Source organism: Melampsora larici-populina, assembly GCF_000204055.1.
Source record: "Melampsora larici-populina 98AG31 unplaced genomic scaffold MELLAscaffold_18, whole genome shotgun sequence".
Lineage (NCBI taxonomy): Eukaryota > Fungi > Basidiomycota > Pucciniomycetes > Pucciniales > Melampsoraceae > Melampsora > Melampsora laricis-populina.
Window position 1 is genome coordinate 716,585 of NW_006768782.1, and position 22,996 is coordinate 739,580.

Genomic DNA, 22,996 nt, shown 5'->3' on the forward strand with positions numbered 1-22,996 from the left:
TAATGTATGAATAGAAGAACTTGCCTAAAGACTGCCTTCTTCAAAGAAACCAGCACAAGGGCACTTGCTGACCACTTTGTGATAACAGAGAAAAAGATAAAGTCACCAAAGAAATTTTCTCAATACTTTTAATGAGTATTATTCCAGTTTTTTAAGCTCAAAAGTTCACAAAACAGTATCAATTACTAGCAATACTGTTGCCATTATTATTATTCCCAAAGGGACGTATAGTCTAGAACACCCATAAATAAATTTCTCTTTACTTGAAGGGGCAGATTTAAGTGACCTTAGTACAAATATAGTAATTTTATGATGATTAAAACACTATAACAAAGGTATAAGATGAGAAACAACTGGAACAAGGCCCGTAAAACCACAACCAATAGTATATAATCCTCCTTCAATACTTCAACAATGGTAAACAACTTCAAAAACCAACAACATCCCTCTGATGTAACCTTCTGATGTCATTGTTATTGATGTTTGGTGTGATTAAAGCTGTTAACCCAGCAATAGCTGATAGTTGGTAGTCTTGTACAGTCATGTAAAGACCTGCTGACTGCCCACAAATTTTGATCTGTCAATTGGTCTACAACCACACAACCCCTTTGCATGGGGTGTGAGCCGCGACAAAACAAAAACGGCATCAATCATCAAATTATGCCGTTCTCTACCTTCACATGTTTCAACAGACACAAGTCTGTCACTATACTATACTATACTATACTATACTTCACTAAACTCGGTATAGTATAGAGTCCAACTATACTGACTTGAACTATACTTGGTATACACCACGTGGCAATTGGACTCACTGTTTGACGGTCAGAAACAACCGCCAAAAGCCCAGTTTTCCTTGGTGGTGGCCGGATGCCAAAAGCTGGTCAGTGGAAAGGCGGTCTTTTGGCTGGGCTTTGCTGGCGGCCAACATCTGAGAAAAAGGCGACTGGTGTCCTATCAAGCGGCCGGCTTTGAGCTCGTCCAGATTGCTCAAGCCAGCTCTTGATAGGTCAATTGACCAGCCATCTGCTGGTCAATTCAAGGTCTCTAGCCGGTCGTTATGGATCACTGGTCAGGATCCGATAGCCCATATTGGCTCCCTGGTAGCTCACTTTTGGATTTGATTGAATCAATTAAAATTGTGATATTACATATCATGATGCTCATAGGATACAAAAAGATAAGAACATGTTTTTTGAAAAGTATATATTTAGAGTGATAAAGATGTGGATAAATATCTAGAGTTGGGACACTGAACGTTTTGTAAACGTTATTTGACCATCTGTAGTTCTTTCAATCACAATGGGCCAAGTCAAGTATTGGTAATCTTGTAGATCAAAGAACTACCTAGTCCTGTGGCAGAAACCTCAAGAGCTGCTTCCATTGGTTGAGGATGAAGCCATGGCAATGATGAGGAAACTATACTCTGTGTACAAAATGACCAAGTTGAGAAGATGAATAAAAGATATAAAGATTACTTACATTGCTGACCAAACGAGCATCCTTGAGGATGTTAAACTTAACAAAGTTGGAGTCAAGAAACTTGTTTGATTAAACCCACTGCTGGGTTGAGAGTGTTGGCTTCCACAAGTTGGATAAGGGTTTGGACCTCTCTGCATTGATGTAAGAGTCTTGAGAAAGATGTAGTGAAAGCTGGCAATGTTGATTGATGGTGGTGGTCAAAAGGAATCTGGATGGTGTCTTTACCATGAAGTTCATCACAGACTTTACCTTATATCGTCATTAACTTGTGACATCTTACAGTGACAAGTGATTCAAACTTATTTGAATCATGTGGAGCCTTGTGGAGCCCACTCTGCTCCACACCCATCTTTTGGTGGTCTGTTTGACTGTCTCAAGGCCAGCTTTTTGAACGTTTGAAAAGCTGGCAGGGTGCTCAGTTTTCGGCCATCCTTTGACAGCCATAAGGCTGATTGATATACAGCCAGATCAACCAGCCAACCGACTGGCTTTTTTCAAGCCAAAAGCTCAGGTTTTGGCCAGAAAATAGCCGGTCTCACCTGACCGTCAAGATCTGACCAAAACTTCAGCTTTTGGCCAGCATTTGACCGAATTTTGGACACGACAACTTTTGAGCTCAGCTTTTGGCTCAACAATTGCCCTGTGGTGTAGTATGGATGAACTATACTCAGATATACTATACTGAGTATAGTTGGGTAAAGTATAGTTGCAGCCATACTATACCCAGTATAGTATAGTTCAGTTTAAACTATACTAAACCCAACTATACCAAAACCAGTATAGCATAGTGGTACCCTTGACAGACACATTGTCACTCAGCAAGGAAATTAAACCAAATAAAATTATGATTTCTGCTGTTTGTTTCTGTTGAGAGCATGGCTGATTATCCTGAACAGGTATATTGAGAGTTATGGAGATGCTTTTGGGAGACAATATTGAGATACAAACAGCACAAACATATGTAAGTGAATTTAAGTAACAATCTAAAGGGACATTAAAAAAACGAAATGGTGATTCAGATCAATGGCCAATGTGAAAGCAATATGCATGTTTATGTAGTTTGCTATGAATACAATCAGGGTAGGATTTTATTTGATCCAAACCAATTCAAATCAAGGCAATATGTATAACAAAAGATTTGGGCAAGGCAGGCACAGCAAAAGTTGCTCTGTCAGTTTTTGATGATTTATGGATCCATCAAGACTTCAGTAAAAGATTACACACCTATACAAGTTTGAAATTCATGACTTGATTGAAGCTTGCAATGGAGAATAGAATTTGGACATACCTTGGATGGATGAGATAATTCTGGAGTTGGTATATGCCAAATGGGGCATGTCCAAATTTAGGTTTCATGGATGTACCAATTTGGGGTCTGCAGCAAAAGCTAGCAACTAGCAAGCTAGCAACTATCATGCTAGGCTAGAAGATTTGATTGACCTTGCATTGCTCTCAAGGCAGTCAAGTTGGGATTGGTGTGAACATTGAAAAAAAGGGAGAATGGTTAGAAAGAAAGGAAGAGGTAACTGTAAAGGGTTGATATTGGTTCTTCAGGGAAAGAAAAATATAAAAATGGAAAAAATGGACAAGTACAAAAAAACACATTGTGATGGGTTTAGAACTGAGTGTGAGGGATGTTGCACACCATTGAAGTTGCATCTATCAAAAAAAACTTCTTTTTGTTTTCAAAAACATGATTTCTGCACATATGTGCAAAAATATGTGTGCACCATTTGACACATGCGGCTTTACCAAACAACAAATTTAGGTCACATGTGTGACCAAATCACTGCACGTTTCTGGTGGCCCACAGTTGGTGACACATGGCACATTAGGGCTGTGACCCAGACTCAGACCCAACCGGTCCACTCTGGCCAACAAGTTTTATGAACCTGACAGTCTGCACCCTGTCACACTGGGGCTTAGTCACAAATGTCCTGCAAGCCCACCAGCAGCCCTGCCTGCCCAGGTGTCCAATGTGTTTTTGCTTGGTGACCAAAACAATCAAGCTTTTTCTTTCAACATAGGCCCATCATAGCTCTTTCTGATGTCCAAGCAGGCTCATATAGCCTTGATGCAAATTTGGATATGCGTTTGATGGCAATATAGGTCAAAATTATTGCATTTTGACCACATCTTTCCATCTATAAAGCATTCAAGGTGGTACTGGTTGGCCATGAGCAGTTTTTGCATTCTCTTGGGTCTATCCGGGGCCGGCCCTGCACTTCCGGGGCCGGGTAATTAGGCACATACACGTTAAAGTCGGTGTACTGTGCAGCAAAAAGACTTGGCATGCTGACCTTGATACTCGAAAAAAAGGCAAGTAGAAAGAGTTGACAAAATTACAACTTGCAAAGTACAGGGAACAGGCCTGACTTGTTTGGATGGAATTAAAGCATGAAGACAGGATTGGATCTGAGAAAAGCACAACTTGAAAAGCTGGGACATGGCCGCCGTTTGAAAAGGCAGTATGTAGGTCCAATTATGGGGAGTCGGACCTGACCGACGAAGAAGAGGAGGGAATGGAACTCGTGCGAGTTGTCCGCTTTTTAGAGCAACTACAGAGGGATGATTTGGAGTTATGGGATAAGATATTCATGGGTTTTCGGAGGTTTTGACTCAGGAGCAAGAGTCAGCGATCGAGTTCGAATGTATCGCCAGGACAGGACCCAGGAATGCGCCTACAGAGGTATCTGATGTAAATTCCGACGTTTTGTTGGCGGGTTTTTAGGGCACTAAACGACACATTCACAGCACCTACAGTAGTGCAAAATGTGCGTGACATTAAAGGCTTTCGTTTAAGCTAGCTTTCAGCCTCATAGCACCAATACTGCCTGAGATAATGGGATGTAACGGTCAAAAAGAGCCTTAAAATCGAACGTCGGAATCAGGCCTTGGAGGCACGAAAAAAAATTGCGCCAATCGATTTTGCGCGAAATTGAGGGGAGTTGAGAGGCTGGGAGTAGGCTCATTTGATAGCCCTAGTCCATGCGCATCTTTTGAAGTGCTCTGGACCTTGAGACAAGGAGTGGTGTGTTGTGTAGAGCCCAAAAACTGAAAAACAGGTTTCATCAGATACCTCTGTAGGCGCATTCCTGGGTCCTGCCAGGACTACCGCCATTCTGGTTGAGAGTGAATTATCTCACTCTTGGATCTCTCTGACTTTATTAATGAAAATGAAAAGTTAATTTGACAAAACTATAAAATGTGACGATTGATCACGAATTGAAAAATTTGTTGTCTGGTCCCATATTCTAGACATTTTGTTTCAATCCGTCTCTTCACAATTCATTCAACTCAATCATTTTCTTCCTTCTCCTTGATATCATCTCAACTTTCCTGTTCGCTGAGATAACAATCTTTCAAACCTGTGATTTTTCAAATCATCATCGTGTAAGTTTTGATTGAATTTATCTCACAGATTTTGATAAAAAACCAAAACCATTTTGCAAAGTCATAGACCATGATCATTAATGCACCTGTTTGTTCTCACCTTGTTCAGAAACATGTTAAATTTTCAAGACATACCTGAAGATATACTTTATCAAATATTTTTGGAAGTGATTTCAGATCAACATCAATCCGAACTAATTCAGACTGCGATTACCTTGATCAGTTTAAGCAAAAGAATTCAACCTTCAGCTGAAAGAGCCATTTATAGAAATATTAGCCTGAGTCATCATCATTGCATTAGATCTCTGGGTTCCACATTACGTTCAAGATCAGATTTAAGTTATCATATTCGAAGTATCAACTTCTTTTCGCGTTTAAGCTCAAATTATGATGAGTCTATCAACTTCTTTGCTTTCACCAATTTATTACAAAATTGTCATCGAATTCTTAAACTTGAAATATCAATAGATGGTAGACATGATAATGAATGTCAACAATTAATAAATGCTGTCAATTCTAGTTCTTCATGTAAAACATTAAAACGATTAATTTTCAAAACTCGATCTGGTTCTCAAATTGAAATTGATCAACTTTTAACAAATTTACATCAGTTGAAGCAAATCGAATTAAGCTCAAGTTTTAGCTTCAAATCAATTCCTCAACCCATCAACTCAAAGATTTCTTCTATCACATTTTCATCTTCTTTAATCAATACTACTGCTCAATCTAATTTAAATGGTATCCTTGAAGCAACGAGTGAAAGTCTCAAAGAATTGATCTTAATAAATACTCAAGGCTTACGTTATTCATCAGTCTTAAACTTCTTTAATCGCGCATCATTATCTCTTGATACGTTAGCTTTACATGGTGATTTTTGCAATGGTAGACATCCAATCACAACTGAAGAACCAGCATGGGAATTAATTTCAAGTTTATGTCCAACATTAAAAAAATTAATGATAATTGCGTCAGATCGTAGAAATAATTATAGAAAAGTTGATTTAAATTTAATACCAAATCAACTTGAGTTTATTGAACTTGATCATCAAGATGTTAAGCTTTGGGATGAAATTCTTTCAAAATTTAATTCAAATCCAACTTGGTTACCTGGACTCCAAAGATTTAAATTTAATAAATCGGATTGGGATAGAGAAAGTATTATTAAGACTAGTTTAGATTTTAACTCTGTCACTCATTTGTCTCCTTAATTTTGAGATACCCTCCGCTTTCTATTACTATCTTTATTTTTTGTGTTATGATAATCCAGTTTGTGGGTTGTTTTCTTCAACAGTCGTTTTTCCTTTTTGATCATCGGATTTGGTTTCGGGGATTTTCATCTTTAATCAGTGACTCCAAATTTATCATTCGAGCTTCATAGATTTTTGTCACTTTTCAATTTTTTGTCTTTTTTAATTATGTTTCAATCAATGAGACTTGGAGGAACGTCTTTCATCTTTGTAATTGTTCTTCATTTATTTTGAATGATGAAATATCTCAATAAGTAAATCAATGGTTAATGCAAAGATCTCCTCATTCTGAACATTGCTTGAAATCCCTTTCATCTCACGTGGACCAGCTCATTCATCTCCCTATACAATGCTCAGCCTCCATCCTGCCCTGGGGAATAAGAAGAATCTATGACTTTTTCATTCTGGAAAAGAAACAAGCTTTCAGGCCTTCTCTCTCGAGTCTGTAAATATGAATGCTTGATAAAAATGTCATGGAAGATCTCAAATCTTGAGCTGGGGACTATACAAAAATCAATGAAATCAGTTGCTTTATATTGCAGTCAGATCTGACAGAAGTACATTCTCCTTCTTGGTACAATTCTGATGCAGTATGATGGATTGTAAAATTCAGGTACAAGGGAAGTCGCGCTCTACTTTAAAAAAAACTAGTTTACATTGAGATGAATTCAAGTTGAAGGAATTTTACCAAGACCCAAACAGAATTACGTAAGCAATTGAACACAAAAAAGACCTCAAGCTTTTTGTCCCGCTCCCTGAGCTTGAGAAGGAGTCATATGATCCAACCCAGATTTAATAGCCTCTCCACCTTCTTCTACATTATGAAAGTCAATCTTCTGTAGGGCTGGGGTTAATGCTTTACTAACTTCAGCTGCTGTGGGTAAATTTCCACCTGCAGCTTTCTGGTCACAAAACTTCTGGATAGTCTCCAATAGAGCAGCCGCAATCTTATCCTCAGATGTTTTAGGAGTTGAGGCAACCGGAGCAGGTTTAGCAGCCCTTGAAGTGCAAAAATTGAATTAGTCATCGGATCACTAAACGGGAAATTTTGAAAAGGCAAGAGGGTGACTGACTTATCAACTTTGCCTTCGGCACGTTTCTTGTCAGCAAGAGCGTCAATGTTGGTTTTGAGGGCTTGAGCAACTTTGGTGAAGTCCGTGGAGCCTGATTTGTCGAGTGCTTGACCAACAGCTTTTGACATTTCCTCTTGGTTTGGAAATGCGGACCCAGTCTCTTTATCAGCTGAAAATTTGGCAATTGTGCTGACAAGACCGGCTGAAACGATTTCCATCGTGTCCGCAGAAAGTCCCAATTGAGGAACACCCGCAGGTTTAGCGGCACTACGATTGATGATCACACTCGAGTTAGTTGTGGTCCAGATTGAACAAAAGTCTGACATTTGTGTAACTCACCTGGTGTCTTGTCTGCGGTTGAGAGACCGAGTGGTCACGAATCGACGACGAAGTGTTCTATAGAATAAAACCAGAGATTAAGTAATCACTTCTGAGTGTGAGAAAAAGACGATAACGTACCTGAAGAGGCGAGGGACCTCGGCTGGAGACGCAGCGGAGACGGAGTTTGTGTTGATGGGATCAAGGACAAACACAAGGGCCATGGAAGTAGCAATGAAACTGTAGTTAATGCGCATATTGATATATTTAAAAAGATATTGTTAAGATAGGGCTCAGCCAAAGATATATAGTACGTGTGATAATTGATAGAGATATAAAAAAGATGAACAAATTGAAACAAATTGAAACAAAGCTTTTGCAAGGAAAGATTGAATAGTAGAGCGGGTAGGTGTTGAGGTCGTGAATTCTCGAGTTTTATACCCCGAATTCTCCACTACCAGGCGAAGGTTTAGCCACACCTGCCATGATATCGATTACGGTGCCTTGGGAGCCGCGTCTTCAATTTTGTTGCGTTTTAGCAGTACCGCCGAAGAAGTCAAACCCTCCACGCGGCTGTGGTTGTGGGCGCGGCCACAGCTCAAATATAGCCCCAGGTCAACACGACGATCAAGACGAAGCGGAATAAAAAAACATCAAGCTCATTGAACACCTGTCCACCGTTCTTTCTAAGGCGAGCGGTATCCGGTAGCTGTGGTTAGCTACGTTTGCTTCATAGTTGGCTGTATTTCTCCAGTTACGCTATCCAACTCCAGGGTCGATCATCAGCTATGTTAGCTTCGGTTGGCGTCCTTCTACAACACAGACATTTCGAGATGAACACACTCGAAGCCATCGCTCTAAAGGTTGAAGAAACGAACAGACGAGTTACCTTTGAAGTCCAATATAAGCGTCAAAAAGCCGTTCTTTGAATTCGAATTGAAACTTTCAACAAAAACAAAAAGGAAAGGAAGGAAAATGGTACTGGTAGTGTTCCAAGCTTGAGAAGGTACACAATGAATTGCCTTCTCAAGAGGACAAGGTGTGACAGGTGTAGCCGGAGGGATCACAGGCGTAAAGAGATGACATCTCTAACGCCATGAATTTGGAAGATCATGAGACCAGAGGAAATTTTTCCTCCTCTTGTCGCACTCCGAGTCCCAAATTCTTATGAGCTGACACCTGGAGATCCACGCAAGTAGAAGTTTCTGCTTCTCTTTCCCCCTTAGGTAAATTCAAATTTTCTATGCTTATCAAAAGTGAACGAGCGTAAAATCTCTATTGTTGATCTTCTTTTTGTGAGATTGGAGAGTCATACGTTTTGATGCTTCGAATGGGGACTTGAATTATCTCATGGTGTTTTTGTTGCAGAGAAGCAAAAAGTGAATACATGATTATACAGAAACTACTGAAGGAGACTTTCGTGATTTTGTCGTTTCGGTCGATACTTACGTTTTCTTATGAAAATGATTGAAATGATATGTTTTCAATTGGAAGTTGCTCAAGAAACATAGATAACGAAATGACATTGGCGTATAAATCCAGAATAGGATCTTAAATACAAATGAGAGAAACATAACGACAAAAACAAAAACAAAAATATACAAAAGTGATGGTACCAGCCCTACTGAATTGTAAGCTCAAACAATTGGTAGATGAATAGGTTGAATCAAGCTTTTGGTGCCGCTGCCGGAGTTTTAGCAGGACTCATGTTATCTAAACCGGATTTCACAGCCTCGGCACCATTCTTAATATTGGAAAAGTCGATCTTCTGTAAAGCTGGGGTTAATGCTTTACTAATTTCAGCTGCTGTAGGTAAATTTCCACCTGCAGCTTTCTGGTCACAAAACTTCTGAAGAGTTTCCAATAAAGCAGCCGCAATCTTATCCTCAGATGTTTTAGGAGTTGAGGCAGCCGGAGCAGGTTTAGCAGCCCTTGAAGTGCAAAGATTGAATTAGTCATCGGATCACTCAACGGGAAATTTTGTAAAGGTTTACTTATCGACTTTGCCTTCGGCAAGTTTCTTTTCAGCAAGAGCGTCAATGTTGGTTTTGACGGCTTGAGCAAGTTTGGTGAAGTCCGAGAGGCCTGCTTTGTCGATTGCTTGACCAACAGCTTTTGACATTTCTTCTTGGTTTGGAAATGCGGCTCCAGCCTCTTTATCAGCTGAAAACTTGGCAATTGTGCTGACAAGACCGGCTGAAACGATTTCCATCGTCCCCGCAGAAAGTCCCAATTGAGGAACACCCGCAGGTTTAGCGGCACTACGATTGATGATCACTTTCGAGTTAGTTTGTGGTCCAGATTGAAGAAAGCTTGATGATGTATCTGTGTGACTCACCTAGTGTCTTGTCTAGGGTTGAGAGATCCGATGTTCACGGATCGACGACGAAGTGTTCTACGGCTGTGAAATTGAACATTAAGTGATAACTTCTGGGCGGGCGAAAAACATGATCACGTACCTGAGAAGGCGAGGAACCTCGGCTGGAGAAGCTGCGGAGACTGAGTTCGTGTTGATGGGATCAAGGACGAACAAAAGGGCCATGGAAGTGGCAACGACACCGTAATTGACGTACATGTTGATATATTCAAAAGAAGATTGTTAAGAGAATACTCAGCCGAAGATAGTACGAGTGATAATTGATAGATATATAAACAACTTAAGAACAAAGATGAACAAATTTAAACAAAGTTTTCGTGAGGAGAAGATTGGGTAATGGAGGAGGAATGCTGGTGTTGTGAATGGATGGGGAAATGATAAAAGGTAAAGCACATCTGCAGTTTTATATTTCGTGCTCCGCAATAGCAGACAAAGTCTTGACCACACCTGGCGTGAAGTTGATGACGTGCATCTTACGGCCATAGCCGCGTCTTCAGTTTTTTTGCATTTTATCTATACCGCCGGAGAAGTCAAAACCTTCACGCGGCAGCATGGGCGCAGGGCTGTATGCATAGCCTCAGGCAAACATGACGATCAAGATCATGAAGCGGAATGAAGAAAAATAATCAGCCCTACTGGAAAGCTATTCACCGCACGTTGCAAGGCACCTCCCAGCGTACCATTGGTGTTCCAGAGCGACTACATACCCTCGTCATATACCCATCTGGAAATATATCATGTGGACTTTTGCCGCTGGGCCTTGTGAACGAACGAAGATATGTGCGTTATAATCACTCCTCAAACTTGATCTGACTGAAAAATCACAGGTCAAATTCTTGATCTCCATGAATTCAGGTCTACAAGTTTAGAAATCCTAGCCAAGACACTCTGAGCAAAAAGCCCTTCTCACCGAGACCCAGATATCAAAACAGTCTCTGAAAAGGGAACTTAATCAACATCTCAGAAGGGACCAATACAATTCACTTTTACAGGTTCTACTACTATGTAGGTCCTTGTCATGGATTGAGTCTGGGCAGGTCTGGGCTTATCCTTTTGTCCCATCGATGGAGAATGGGATGAGATGAGATGAGATTTCGAGATGTGACACGTGACCAGTGATATGTGATTCACATGCCGGAAAGCTCAGGTTACAATTAGCTGTCAGATAGATGTCACGCTCAATTTACAGTCGACCCCTCTGAGTCCGACTCCTGACACTTTGATTGTTGACATCTCGAAATCAGCTGCAAGTTCCACACTCTGCCACAACGCAACCTCATCCAACCTCAACCAACTTTAACATCAGTAACACAACCATTCTCATCATCCTCAATTCAATTCAATTCACCAAGCAACCCATTCTATCACCAAAATATGGATAGAACGTAAGTCAAATCTAACTTGATTCTATCATGCCATCAAATTCTAACTCAATAATCAAACTTATCATATCTATCGATCAAGTCACGAATTCAAATCATGTGTAGCATCAATTCGATCCAGAACTTCAACCATACCTGAACAAAAACAACGACTTTTAAATGGATATTCACCACCTACTCCACCTACTTCTAAACAAAAAAAGACAGCGACTGGAAGTGGTGGAAGAAGTGAATTTGCTAAATTAGCAGGTGGAATTGGAAGGGATATTCAGCAAACTACCATCAAATTGAGTAAATTAGCACAATGTAGGTTTTTAGATTTGATTTACCAAGAAGCCAAGATCAAAATTTTACAAGACTCCAACGCAAAATGTGTCTAATAGTTTGAATGGTTCGATTGTGAATGTTTTTAGTGGCTAAACGAAGGACGTTATTCGATGACAGACCGGTTGAGATCTCTGAATTAACTTACATTATTAAACAGGATATCGCACAACTCAATCAACAAATCGCACAATTACAAGTCTTTGTCAAACAGAATCTAAATAATCAAAGTGGGAAGAAACAAGTTGATGAACATAATAACAATGTGGTGATGATGTTACAGAGTAAGTTGGCAGATACTAGTTTGGGATTCAAGGATGTACTCGAAATTCGGACACAGGTATGTTGAAGCTTTGATCATCTATCAAAGTTTACCTCGAATTGATTGCTTATGACTCCTTGCGTATTGATATAGAATATGAAAGCTACGCGGGATAGAACAGAACAGTTCCAATCAAATACAGCAGCATTAACAGGACCTCAGTCAGGTAATACATCCAATTCAGTTTTCCCTCAATTCACAGTCTCTTCCATTTAGTGAACCTTTCAAATATCAAAGAGCGAGTCTGATTAAAGTTAGAAAGTTCTTCGTTCTCGTCTTCCTGCTTCTACATCACCACGTCCAGATTCACCTCTCTATTCAGTCAATGGACCTTCATCAGTTTCAAATCGACAAATGTACGATCCAAAAGGTAAAGGTAAAGCTGCTGAAGCTGGATATCAGCAGAATGATTATCTTGCTCTTGATATGGGAGCAGGTGGAGCAAGTACCCAAGGGAAAGGAGGGGAAGGGTTCATGCAAATGCAGATGACACAAGACAATTCGGTTTGTATGATTTTGACTTACCCATTCATCAAATCAAGCGAAGTTGACCAACCACTGATGTTTGATCTTACAGGATGCATATCTTCAACAAAGGTCTACAGCCATTGAATCGATCGAATCAACAATCACTGAATTAGGATCAATCTTTAGTCAATTAGCAACAATGGTCGCACAACAAGGAGAACAAGTTCAAAGGATTGATCAAGACACAGCTGATATTGAAAGTAATTTACAATCTGCTCAAGGAGAGCTTTTGAAATACTATTCTAGTATCTCAGGTAATCGAATGCTTATGTTAAAGATCTTTGGTATGATCATCGTCTTCTTCTTGGTAAGTTTATTTAAATTTGAATCAAGTTCAAGTGTGGTTTGATTGACCGTTGTTTCTTTGAATCTGGATGTTGGATCGATAGTTGTTTGTTTTGATCACCTGATGTGGAAGTTTTGGTCATCTTTGAACTATTCAAGAATTCGGACCTAGCCTTGAAGTTTGGATCATTCATGACAATCTTTTTTGTGAACTTTGTTTTATTCTGCTTCATACTCTTCTCATTTCAATGATCAGTCAATCTTTATCTTCCTGTTATCATTTCTTGTGTTTTATTTGATCGATATGGACCTTTAGAATAGAAGCATGTGTTTTTTGGGTTGTAACAGGGCAGACATTGGACATCGGATGCCTGTAGGCCGCCAGTGTTAAAGGCTTTGAGTTATGTTGACTCAACACTCAAATTCCGAACCATTGCCAAAATCTCATTCGTATCCCATTTTGAAAACTTGACCAATTGAGTTTGATCATGTAATTTATCATTGAAAAAGGAATTCACATGTCTATATACAATTTCAGAATCCAAGAGATGACTGTTACTATTCTCTATGGTCCAGTCGAAGGAGCATGAGTCTTTGGTGGGTTAACACCTGATGGTGTACCCGATGGTTCGGTCGTTGGCTTCGGCATTGTGCATTCTTTACATGCTACCGAGGGTGATAGAAAAGGGCACACAATAGAAGATGAGTGAATGATTTTGAAAATGATGAACAAGAGAGATTATTTACTGATGTGAGGAACATTATTCCTGTTGTAAGGGCAGAGGTACCTCTGATTGCCTGAGTTTATACATCCTATATCAATTTGAACAAAAAATTATCAGATGTCTGAAAATCAGAGGGTATCACCAGCACTTGATAATAAAAGTCGAATGAGATAGAATATGGATAACTGACTATACGATACATCCAATTGTGAAGGATTATACGTTTACGGTACTCAAAGTTGTGTATACTTTGCCGTGTATAGTTTTTTTTTGTTTTTTTGAAGCTAGACACAACCCGGAAAAAGTATGTCTTTTGTTCAAAGCTCAAAAATATGTACTTCTGAGCCAGAAACATAGTTTTTCCTGGTCGTGTGTAGTTGTGAAAAAGAAAACAAAAACTATACACGGCAAAGTATACACAACTTTGAGTACCGTAGTTACACATTGTTGATTACTCGTCCCAGGAACACCTTCCATTGAACAATTTGACATCGGCACCCATCTATGACCTATAGATTTTGTATTGAGATAGAGTAAGGAAAAAAACATCAGGACGATGCAAAACGTAACCACATCGAGATTGAAAATTAGATAAGAAGAACCCAATTTACCATCTTTTTGGCAATAGGCCGTTGGGCAAACCCATTGGCTTTTATCCTTATTATTGCACACTTTTCGAAAGCAGAGAAGGAATTAAAGATCTTTTGTGGGGGAAAGAAGCTTGAAAGAGTTTGCTTACCTGACCAATATGCAGGCGATGAGACAGAGAATCCTAATACACATTCTACAGTAGTTGTTTGTGAGGAAGTGAAATAAAACTGAGTAATACACATAGCAATAAATATAATGACAAGCTTATGATAGAAAGAAAACATGATGATGATGATGATATGTGCAAATGGAGGTACAGTCGTTTTCAAAAAGCTTGCCGAAATTTGCCCACAAAACTCGAGCAATTTGGCGGTGAATTAGCGGCAAGCTTTTTGAAAACGACTGTAAGATAGGCTTCGTGATTCTTAGAAAACTAACGATTTAGATGACCCCGTAGAAATTCAAATAGGAAATGTAGATTGTGAGGAGGGCTCTAGATAGCAGACAAGGCCGTGTAGCAGGGTCATATTGAAAATTACACCAAAACATGATCACGAATTGGGAACTCATCCTTGGCAACGAAAACTGCCTTGGCCGACAACTTACCACAGCATACCCAAACACACAGCTCTAGGAACCTAAGCCTACGTTAAAGAGGCCCCACAGATGATCATGTTTTTCAAGTACGTGGACCCCACTCAGCCTCCACGGCTTGGCTAGGGCTCTCCTTACATTTCGTATTCGAAGCTGTAGCAAATTATCAGTTTCCTAACAATCTATCAGCCGGATTCCTTGTATACGCTTACAAAAGACTACCGTAAAATGTATATACGGATTTGGTGTGCAAACGCCTGCGTATTTTCAAGGTATTTACAATTGGTATAACCTAAACATCCTCTAATTTTCTTCTTTAAGCAAGCGTGCATCGATAAGCCTTACCAGGAATGGATGTGTCTTACAGCTAGTTGCCAAAAAGACGGTAAATCTTGCATTTTCCTATCTTTATCTTTGTTTTTTGAAATTTTGCTTTCTTCTGACCAATCTCTCCGCTCACTCTACATTGACGTGATACCTACAGGCCATAGTTGAGTTCCAATGAACGGCTGTTTCCTGGACAAACTTCACAGGGCGAGTAATCAACAATGTGTGAGTTACAATCCTGCATTCATTGGTTAATATCGTGAGTCGTGCTCTTCTATCTTATTTTTCTTTACTACCAAGTGTTGAGATCCATTTGATCTTGATACATCTCATAAATCCTCTTTCATCTTCATGTAGAATGCACAAACCCTGCATGAGTCAGTAACCTTTCTTGTTGATAGTTGGGTACCTTTCTTATCACCATCAATAGCATTTAAGAATGTACAAGACCAAAGCCATTACCGCACATAACCAAGCCGGTTCAGATGATAGAAATAGTCGTTTTGGGATTTTGAAATTGTAAATTGGCCGTTAAATTGCTTCTTCAAAATGACGAAGGGAATTCGCAAAATGAACATGTTCTCAAGAAATCTTCGAAATATCATCTATGATCATTGATTTGGTGGCACACGCAATTATTAAGACAAGCATTGAGCTTGTTTTGAAAGAAAATGATTCAAAGATAAATATGATGTGAGAAAGACACCTCAAGACAACAATACAGGATATGAACCAAACAAATGATGTCATAATAAGTCAAAGGAGAAAAGACTTCAAGGACATAACCTACTTTAGATAAGGAAAGTGACTACAGCAGTCATTAGGACTGCTATGATTCTGACACTGCTGATGCAAGTATATGATGCGTGTCAGCGTATGAACTTTCAATCAGGTCACATCTCGTTTACTTGAGAAGTTTCTGGCGTGGCCCGACAGTCTCCACTGTCCAGATCATCGTCATCGCAGAAATTATGAAAACAGCAAGTAGCCTGGGCCCAAGAAACAGGATTATCACGGCATTCCTTTCAAGTTTCTACTCATTGGACCCTCTCCAAGAAATTATCTCTAAACAAATCAAAGAAACCATTCATCTCATGACACTTGCTGCTTGAATGTGCTGAAGTTGTATGTCACGGCACTTTGTGCGACGTACAGAAGTACAGTTGTTGCCAAGGTCGAGACTCAGCCCAATCCCTGAAATTTCGTGTTGATAAGCCCTGCTCCACGAATCTGTCTAAAGCTCTCCTCACTACCTTTTGCATTCATAGTTGTAGCAAATCATCAATTTTATAACAATCTCACCTCCTATCAATATTTTTCCTATCTGCACATATATCATCCTCATCACAATGTTATTGTTCCAATCACCTCATAAGCTTATCATTGCAGTCATTCTTATATGCATCACCCAGTCTTCCTTCACATCCTCCAAAACGACCGTAACATGTGTGAACGGCTTTGGTGTCCAATCGCCTGCAACTACAGCAGGTAAGCAAAACGCCTGAATGTGTCTTTGCAAAATTTTTTAATTCATTCCCTTCTTTCTCAAAGGGTGCAACGACAACAATTTTAGTAGCTGGAATTGCCCAACGGCCAGTTGCCAAAAAGATGGTATGTAAATTGTGATCTTCTTATCTAAATCTAAATCTCAATGTTGTGAAGTTTCCTGATCTTTTTTCCTAATTTGTTCTATATCAATACAATATCTATAGGACATCAATGGGTTCTAATGACAAACTGTGTTCTCGCCGGAGTCGCGGGAACAAGCAAACAACAATGTGCCAGTTACAATCCTGGAGCCGATCCTACTAAATATGGTTAGTGATTGTGTTCTATCTCACTTGAAGTGTTGAGCTCCACTCGATAAATGGTATCCTTCTCACACACCTTATAAATCTTTTGGTCGAATTCATATAGAATGTAGAAACTCAGGCGGTCAGAGTTATCTTTGCCCTTACACGCCGGCTAATGTTCCTACCATCAGTAAGTAATGATATTTCCCTTGTCCATCATTTTCAAAATAATATATTGACTTTCTACCGTGTACACATTTCTCATCATCCTTAAACTTCAATAGCATGTAAAGATTGTACAATGCCTCATCCAGAGTCCAAGCCGAAACCAGTGGGTCCTAAACCCAGGAGAAAATAGGGAAAATCACTTGTGAAATTCGGAGTTTGTATATAGATTGTTCAACTTCTCAGTCCTTACTATAAAAGTCAAAATGTAAATTGTGATGATGGAATGGCTTTACTTTCAATGAGATACATACATAAAAGAATATCAAAATGTATAATAAATTCATGTTCTTTTCTGTTACCTTCAAAATATGGAAACCTTGTGGTTTTTTTTTCTGTCTTTTTAACAAATAAATTGTTGATCAATCATTGCATTTTGAGAACATGAAAATCATGAAATTCTCACCTTGAAAGGCTTGATATACAGATTGTGGTAAGTTTTGACAAAGCAAGACAATGATTGAAATGGAAGAATTTGTTTGTTGGCTTGGTAATTTGACCAAATATTGTTGCTAGTTGGCTCACCGGTGAGTTGGCTTAAGACATCTAGCAAATTATTTATTGGAATCCGGATCATTATTTCACTTTCATCAGTGGATGCAAGTAGTGTCTTATTCTTTTTCAAGGTTTGTTGGAGTTGTCAAATTGTTCCAAGATTGAAATAGTGGGTATAATGACATTTCCATTGCACTTCAAAATAATAGCACACATTGGTAGCTGCTGTAACCAGCCCCTCAATGTTCCATCTCAAGCCCACAGTACGTTGCAGCCGGCGATAGTTTGCAAAGCTCGACGGGCAAAGGATAAGAGGAGTTCCATGATAAAAAAAATGAAAAGCTCCAAGACGGCTGAGCATGTATGTATGTATGCTGAGCCTACTACCTAGTGTTATGTACTACCCGCTGAGCTGTTTTCGAGTTTTTGTTTGATTTCTGCCTATTTCTGCATCATCATGCGCAGAACATGAAGATTGTTCAGCTGAAGAGTCGATCGAAGCGTTTGAGAAATGGAACCAATCAAGAAATTCACCTTGACTTCTCAGCACAAAACCAACTTCAATCCAATCAAGCCATCATCAATCAATTCATATCAACTATGCTACTCTCCTCTTCATTGGACAAATCTAATCACAAAGACTCACTCTCAAAACCATTCATCACCAGAATGGACACTCAACAATCTACCCAACACAACTTCATCTATACCTTTACCCAAGATCTTAGATGAAATTTATGAAAAGATCTCAAAACAACAGACAATCGATTCACAAATTCGTCAAATCAGAGCTAATTTGAAATTCTTATATAGTCTACAAACTACTAAACCTGACTCTAGGCTTGAATACGAAGAATGGATGGCTCACATGTACCTTTCAATGACTGATTATCTTCTTAATCTTAATCTGATCACCCTTGCTTACAAATCACTTGAAACTGCTTTACCTTCATTTCAAAGGTTAGTCAACCCATTTTCATCTATCCATCAAAAATTTCTTTCAGATCTTCAACTTGACAAACTGATTGAGATTATTTTGGATATCTTTAGTGAATCAATCAAAGCAATCTTTCACCTAAGGATTGCTTCAATCGTCTTACAAGAAGATGATCTTGATCTTGTACAAAGTCATCTAGTTTATGCAACTTCTTTATCACGTGAGAGCGATGTAAGTTTCCTTGACAAGAAATTCAGCCTGGATGATTGATCAAGATGACTTATTTTGAACCCATTTCTTTTGATGTGTTTCTAGATACTCAGACGTGAATGTGAACTTTGCTCAGCTAGATTAACCTTTCATCAAGGGAACTTTGCGAAATCTTTTAAACTATTTACTCAATTATCAGAAACACGCGATCATGATTCCGAACCCGTACGAACATATTCAATCACCATGCGAATCATCTCAGCTATAATGGTACCACCACGTCTTCGACAATCTCATTTACAAAAAGTCCAAGAATATCTCACTCACCCCCAATTTTCACGCTTCCAAGACCTATTCAAGACGATTTCATCTAATTCGATCATCATCCCACATTCAAAACCTTACAAATCATTCGCTTCCTTTCTTCCTCCGTGTTTAATCTCAAATGAAACTTTTAAAGATTTCATCCGAATCCATAACCTATGGTCCCAATCCACAAGCCCCAATGATATCTCATCTAGTGAATTATTAAGCTTATTAGATTTTCAAACACCAGAACAATCCAAAACATTTATCCAACAAAGAACCGAAACCGAACACTTAAAAGCCGAAACGATCCTTTGCACGGATCCCAAAGACAGCTTTTGTGTTCGATTTACTCGATGTGATCAAGAAGATGAACCAAGGATCAGCCCTCGAATTGAACTCATATCAAAACACCTTGCAACATTTACTTTACCTTCTCCTCAACCAAAGCGTTCTAAACCTAATGCTAATTCATCAGTAATCGAAACAATCATTATATCACCTGATACATCTGAAAACGAATCTGATCAAGACCAATCGAGTTTAATGGAAATGGATTTCGAAATGATTCGAAAGACACATGGTCTACGCAAAAAGTTTGAAAAAGAAGGGATATGGAAAGAATTAAACGACAGCTCAAGTACCAGTGCGTGACCACTCTTCTTCCAAACCCCCTCATCTCTCTCTCTCAAAAACCATGATCAACTAACTTTGACTCCATTTTCTGAATGTTTTAGTAAAGGAAAGTCTTCTAGCCTTTCAAAAAACCAAACAAACCCATCAAACCCTCCTGCCAAAACCCAGCCGAAAATCGATTCCAGAAGGTATACCAAAAGAAAAAGCCGTATACCTAAGCCGATTAGAAACCTATCTAAACTTTTATAAATCAATCAAACCATTATCAGGATGGCCGATCACCTTACAAAAAATCATGATTTGGAAACAATTTAATCCAATGACCATAACTCAGTTTGAAAAGTATTGTAATGTGTTTGAGTTTGCTAGACGAATTACGTTTGAAATGTTTAGTAAAAAGTATAACTTGATGGATTTATCGGTTCATGAATCGATTAAAAGAGGGGGAAAGAAAGGAGGTCGTATGGGGAGAAGATCTGGAATGGGGTTGGGTTGTGAGTCTGGTTCTGGTTCTGGTTCGAGTTCTGGTTCGAGTACTGGTTTTAGAAAAGAAGTTAAGAAGAAACCAAGTCGAAGGAAAAATAAAGAACAGGATCAGTTTATTGAAAAAGTAAATCAACCAAGAAGATCCAATCCTTTAAGAAACCGAAACCGAAAACGAAAAGTTCGAGATTCTTCTTCTTCTTCTTCTGATAACGAAGAGGACCTTCAAAACGTAAGATCATCTCACTCGATCTTATATTCTCTAACAATCTTTTGAACGGATTGTTAAAAAGTTTAATTTTTTTTTGTGAAATAATGATGATAATAGAATGATCAAAGAGTCAAGAGTGTAAGAATAGAAGAAGATTCAGATGGACCAGCCATACGAGATACACCAGCACTTTGTGATACACCTAATTTATCAGACCCGGTGATCCAAGACCATTTAGATCAAGTCGATCCATCTGGTTCGAATCATGATGATGAGTTACTTGATGATGAGCCAATGAGATTACAACAACAAGCAGAAGAAGAAGAAGAAATTGATGAGATCGATGAAATTGATCTTCCTGAAATACATGTCTCTACTTCAACTATCAATAAAGAAACCTTTGATTCAGATGATTCGGTAAGTTACACTTCATCTCTTCAAGTCTTTTATTTGTCTTTTTTTCTGATGGATTGATCGATTGGGTTTGGGCGGGGGTGTTTGGAATAGGAGGATGAAAAACCAACAGTAGGAGATACAAATGAATCTCAACAACTTGTTATATCTGAGTTATCTTGGAATACAAACCAAGAAGATTTCGTTGTGGGTGATATGGTATGTTTGGTTTCATTTGGCTTTTTGGGTTTTGGGTTTTGGGTTTTTTCTGATTGATTTTGATTGGGGGTTTGGGTTGGGTTGATTGGTTAGGTGGATGATGAGGTGCCTGCGATTGTTGATGATCTAGAAGAAGAAGAAGAAGAAAATTTAGAAAAAGAAGAAGAAGAAGAAGAAGAAAATTTAGAAAAAGAAGAAGAAGAAGAAGACGGAAAGGAAAAAGAAAAAGAAGAAGAAGAAGGAAAAGAAGAAGAAGGAAAGGAAAATTCATTAAGTAATACTACTACTGATCAACCTTCAAGTGAAAATACAAGTATAAGTACAAGTGAAAATATAAATGAAAGTACAAATACAGATACAAATACAAATAGAAATAGAAATGAAGAAATGAATGAAGGAATTATAAATGCACTTTCAATCTTTTCAAAAGCTTTAAGATCTTTTTGAAAACAAACTGATCACCAAGATGGGTTTTTTGGTAATTTTCTTTTTATACAGTTGATTCTTTTTTGCATCTTGGTTTTGAATGATTTACTTTTAAAAACTTGGTTCATGATTATATTATAAGAAACCAGATTTTTTGTTTTTGTTTTCTTTTGATGTTTGATATTTGACTTTCGAAAAAGTGATTGTATGTATACTATGTACAACATACATATTCAATGTTTGAAGTTTTTTGATTCTTGCATGATTTGAAATCAGATTTGAATAATGCAATTTTGTTCAATTTGAAAGATTGTTTTTTCTTGGACTTGGTTTCTCGATCATCTGTTCCATCTGAATGGGTTTCTTTACGTTCAACTTGTATGCGGACGGGCGCATACATACATATCATCATACAAGTTCCAGAACGCAGGTGTGTTGTCACTGAAATCAAAATGGTGTCAGAATTGTATATACCCATACATGTATGGTTTAAGTGTGAGACCCGTGAAATCAGGATGACATACCTGTGACACTGAGTTCCATGAACTGTGACATCTACAAGTACAAACCACAAGTTGACCGCATTGTTTGACAAACTGAATGTATGCGCTATTTGTAAACTTAATCGACCCAATATAGACCAGGAATGTAGCGTATGTAAATTCCTGTCAATTGATATCGAATTACCCGGGAGATGAGATTTGGACAAACTAAAAATAGGAACTGATTGATAACAAACAAACTCATTAATTTTTCATTTCGAAAGATCTTGAATCTTGATTGGATTCAAAAGGTTCTTGATATCATAGCATTTCTTGATAAACGTATATCGGGTTTTGGAGAAGACTGTTGATTGTTTTGTGGTTGCGTGTTGGGTTTTGTATACTTGTACTGGTTTATAGGAATTGTTTTGAAGTGGTTTATAATGCTCGGGTACCCCTGAGAGATAGGGAAAGAATGATAAAAATTCACTGGGTTTGAAAGTTGATGCAAGTGGAAGGGATCATGGATTGGTAATGAGCTTTTTAACCAAAATCCATTGAAGAGAGGTTTTCGGTTTGTAAAGGTTGTTATCTCCAAGACTTGAAACCACTTTTTCTTCTTTACCTGATTGACATCAATCCATCCACTTCCCACATCCACTACCTTGAACTTTGAGCTTTTTTCTTTTTCCCATTCTCTAAATCTCAATTCTCTACTCTCTACTCTAAAACGTCCATCTTCAGATTCATCTTTAAAAGCACCTTACATAAATTAGTCTTTTTATTTTGGATCGATCCTCGTCCCCTGACTTTACTGCGCAAGAATACAACCTATACAGTCTATCAGTAGTCGTCAGGACGTTGTTAAAATACCACTTTCTTCCACCCTAAAACTATCTTTTTTAAGCTTGTCTTGCCTCACAAGTGTCACAGATTTGGTTTTTACTCACCAAAACTGGAATCGATTGAAAGTTTTTTGTTGTTTCATTTCTTTCTTTCTGATTCAATTCAATTCTCCTACACTCTGTACACACACACACACCGAAAATTTATCACTGATTTACAAAATTTTCACTCTTAATTCAATTTGCCCCAGTCTTTTGGTTTTTCTGGAGCCCATTCCTCTTTCCTCTCTCTCTCTCTTCTGTCTTTAGGAGTTTTTTCAAAATCAAACTTCTCTTCATATCAAAACCTTCTCTTTGAATTAATTAA

At 38.5% G+C, this 22,996-nt stretch overlaps 6 protein-coding genes across 6 annotated transcripts; 4 read left to right on the forward strand and 2 right to left on the reverse strand.

The window, feature by feature from the left end:
• Positions 1 to 5,639: 5,639 nt before the first annotated feature.
• MELLADRAFT_71885 (uncharacterized protein) lies at positions 5,640 to 6,424 on the forward strand (the record flags this gene model as incomplete). The annotated part of the gene is made up of 1 exon (XM_007409969.1): positions 5,640 to 6,424. The coding sequence occupies one exon, from the start codon at positions 5,832 to 5,834 to the stop codon at positions 6,081 to 6,083; it is 252 nt and encodes an 83-aa protein (XP_007410031.1).
• Positions 6,425 to 6,856: 432 nt separating this feature from the next.
• On the reverse strand, positions 6,857 to 7,770 carry MELLADRAFT_106527 (uncharacterized protein; the record flags this gene model as incomplete). The annotated part of the gene is made up of 4 exons (XM_007410078.1): positions 6,857 to 7,121; positions 7,196 to 7,462; positions 7,535 to 7,591; positions 7,655 to 7,770. 4 exons carry the CDS (start codon positions 7,768 to 7,770, stop codon positions 6,857 to 6,859), a joined length of 705 nt encoding a protein of 234 aa, XP_007410140.1.
• A 1,409-nt stretch (positions 7,771 to 9,179) lies between these two features.
• MELLADRAFT_124250 (uncharacterized protein) lies at positions 9,180 to 10,088 on the reverse strand (the record flags this gene model as incomplete). The annotated part of the gene is made up of 4 exons (XM_007410077.1): positions 9,180 to 9,444; positions 9,508 to 9,774; positions 9,852 to 9,908; positions 9,973 to 10,088. 4 exons carry the CDS (start codon positions 10,086 to 10,088, stop codon positions 9,180 to 9,182), a joined length of 705 nt encoding a protein of 234 aa, XP_007410139.1.
• A 1,176-nt stretch (positions 10,089 to 11,264) lies between these two features.
• Positions 11,265 to 12,856, forward strand: MELLADRAFT_86430 (uncharacterized protein; the record flags this gene model as incomplete). Its single annotated transcript, XM_007409970.1, has 7 exons — positions 11,265 to 11,275; positions 11,355 to 11,578; positions 11,686 to 11,936; positions 12,012 to 12,084; positions 12,181 to 12,422; positions 12,496 to 12,753; positions 12,836 to 12,856. The coding sequence occupies 7 exons, from the start codon at positions 11,265 to 11,267 to the stop codon at positions 12,854 to 12,856; spliced, it is 1,080 nt and encodes a 359-aa protein (XP_007410032.1).
• A 3,461-nt stretch (positions 12,857 to 16,317) lies between these two features.
• On the forward strand, positions 16,318 to 17,119 carry MELLADRAFT_63201 (uncharacterized protein; the record flags this gene model as incomplete). Its single annotated transcript, XM_007409971.1, has 5 exons — positions 16,318 to 16,456; positions 16,520 to 16,579; positions 16,681 to 16,785; positions 16,886 to 16,951; positions 17,046 to 17,119. The coding sequence occupies 5 exons, from the start codon at positions 16,318 to 16,320 to the stop codon at positions 17,117 to 17,119; spliced, it is 444 nt and encodes a 147-aa protein (XP_007410033.1).
• A 3,711-nt stretch (positions 17,120 to 20,830) lies between these two features.
• MELLADRAFT_71887 (uncharacterized protein) lies at positions 20,831 to 21,607 on the forward strand (the record flags this gene model as incomplete). Its single annotated transcript, XM_007409972.1, has 2 exons — positions 20,831 to 20,876; positions 20,970 to 21,607. The coding sequence occupies 2 exons, from the start codon at positions 20,874 to 20,876 to the stop codon at positions 21,321 to 21,323; spliced, it is 357 nt and encodes a 118-aa protein (XP_007410034.1).
• Positions 21,608 to 22,996: the final 1,389 nt, after the last annotated feature.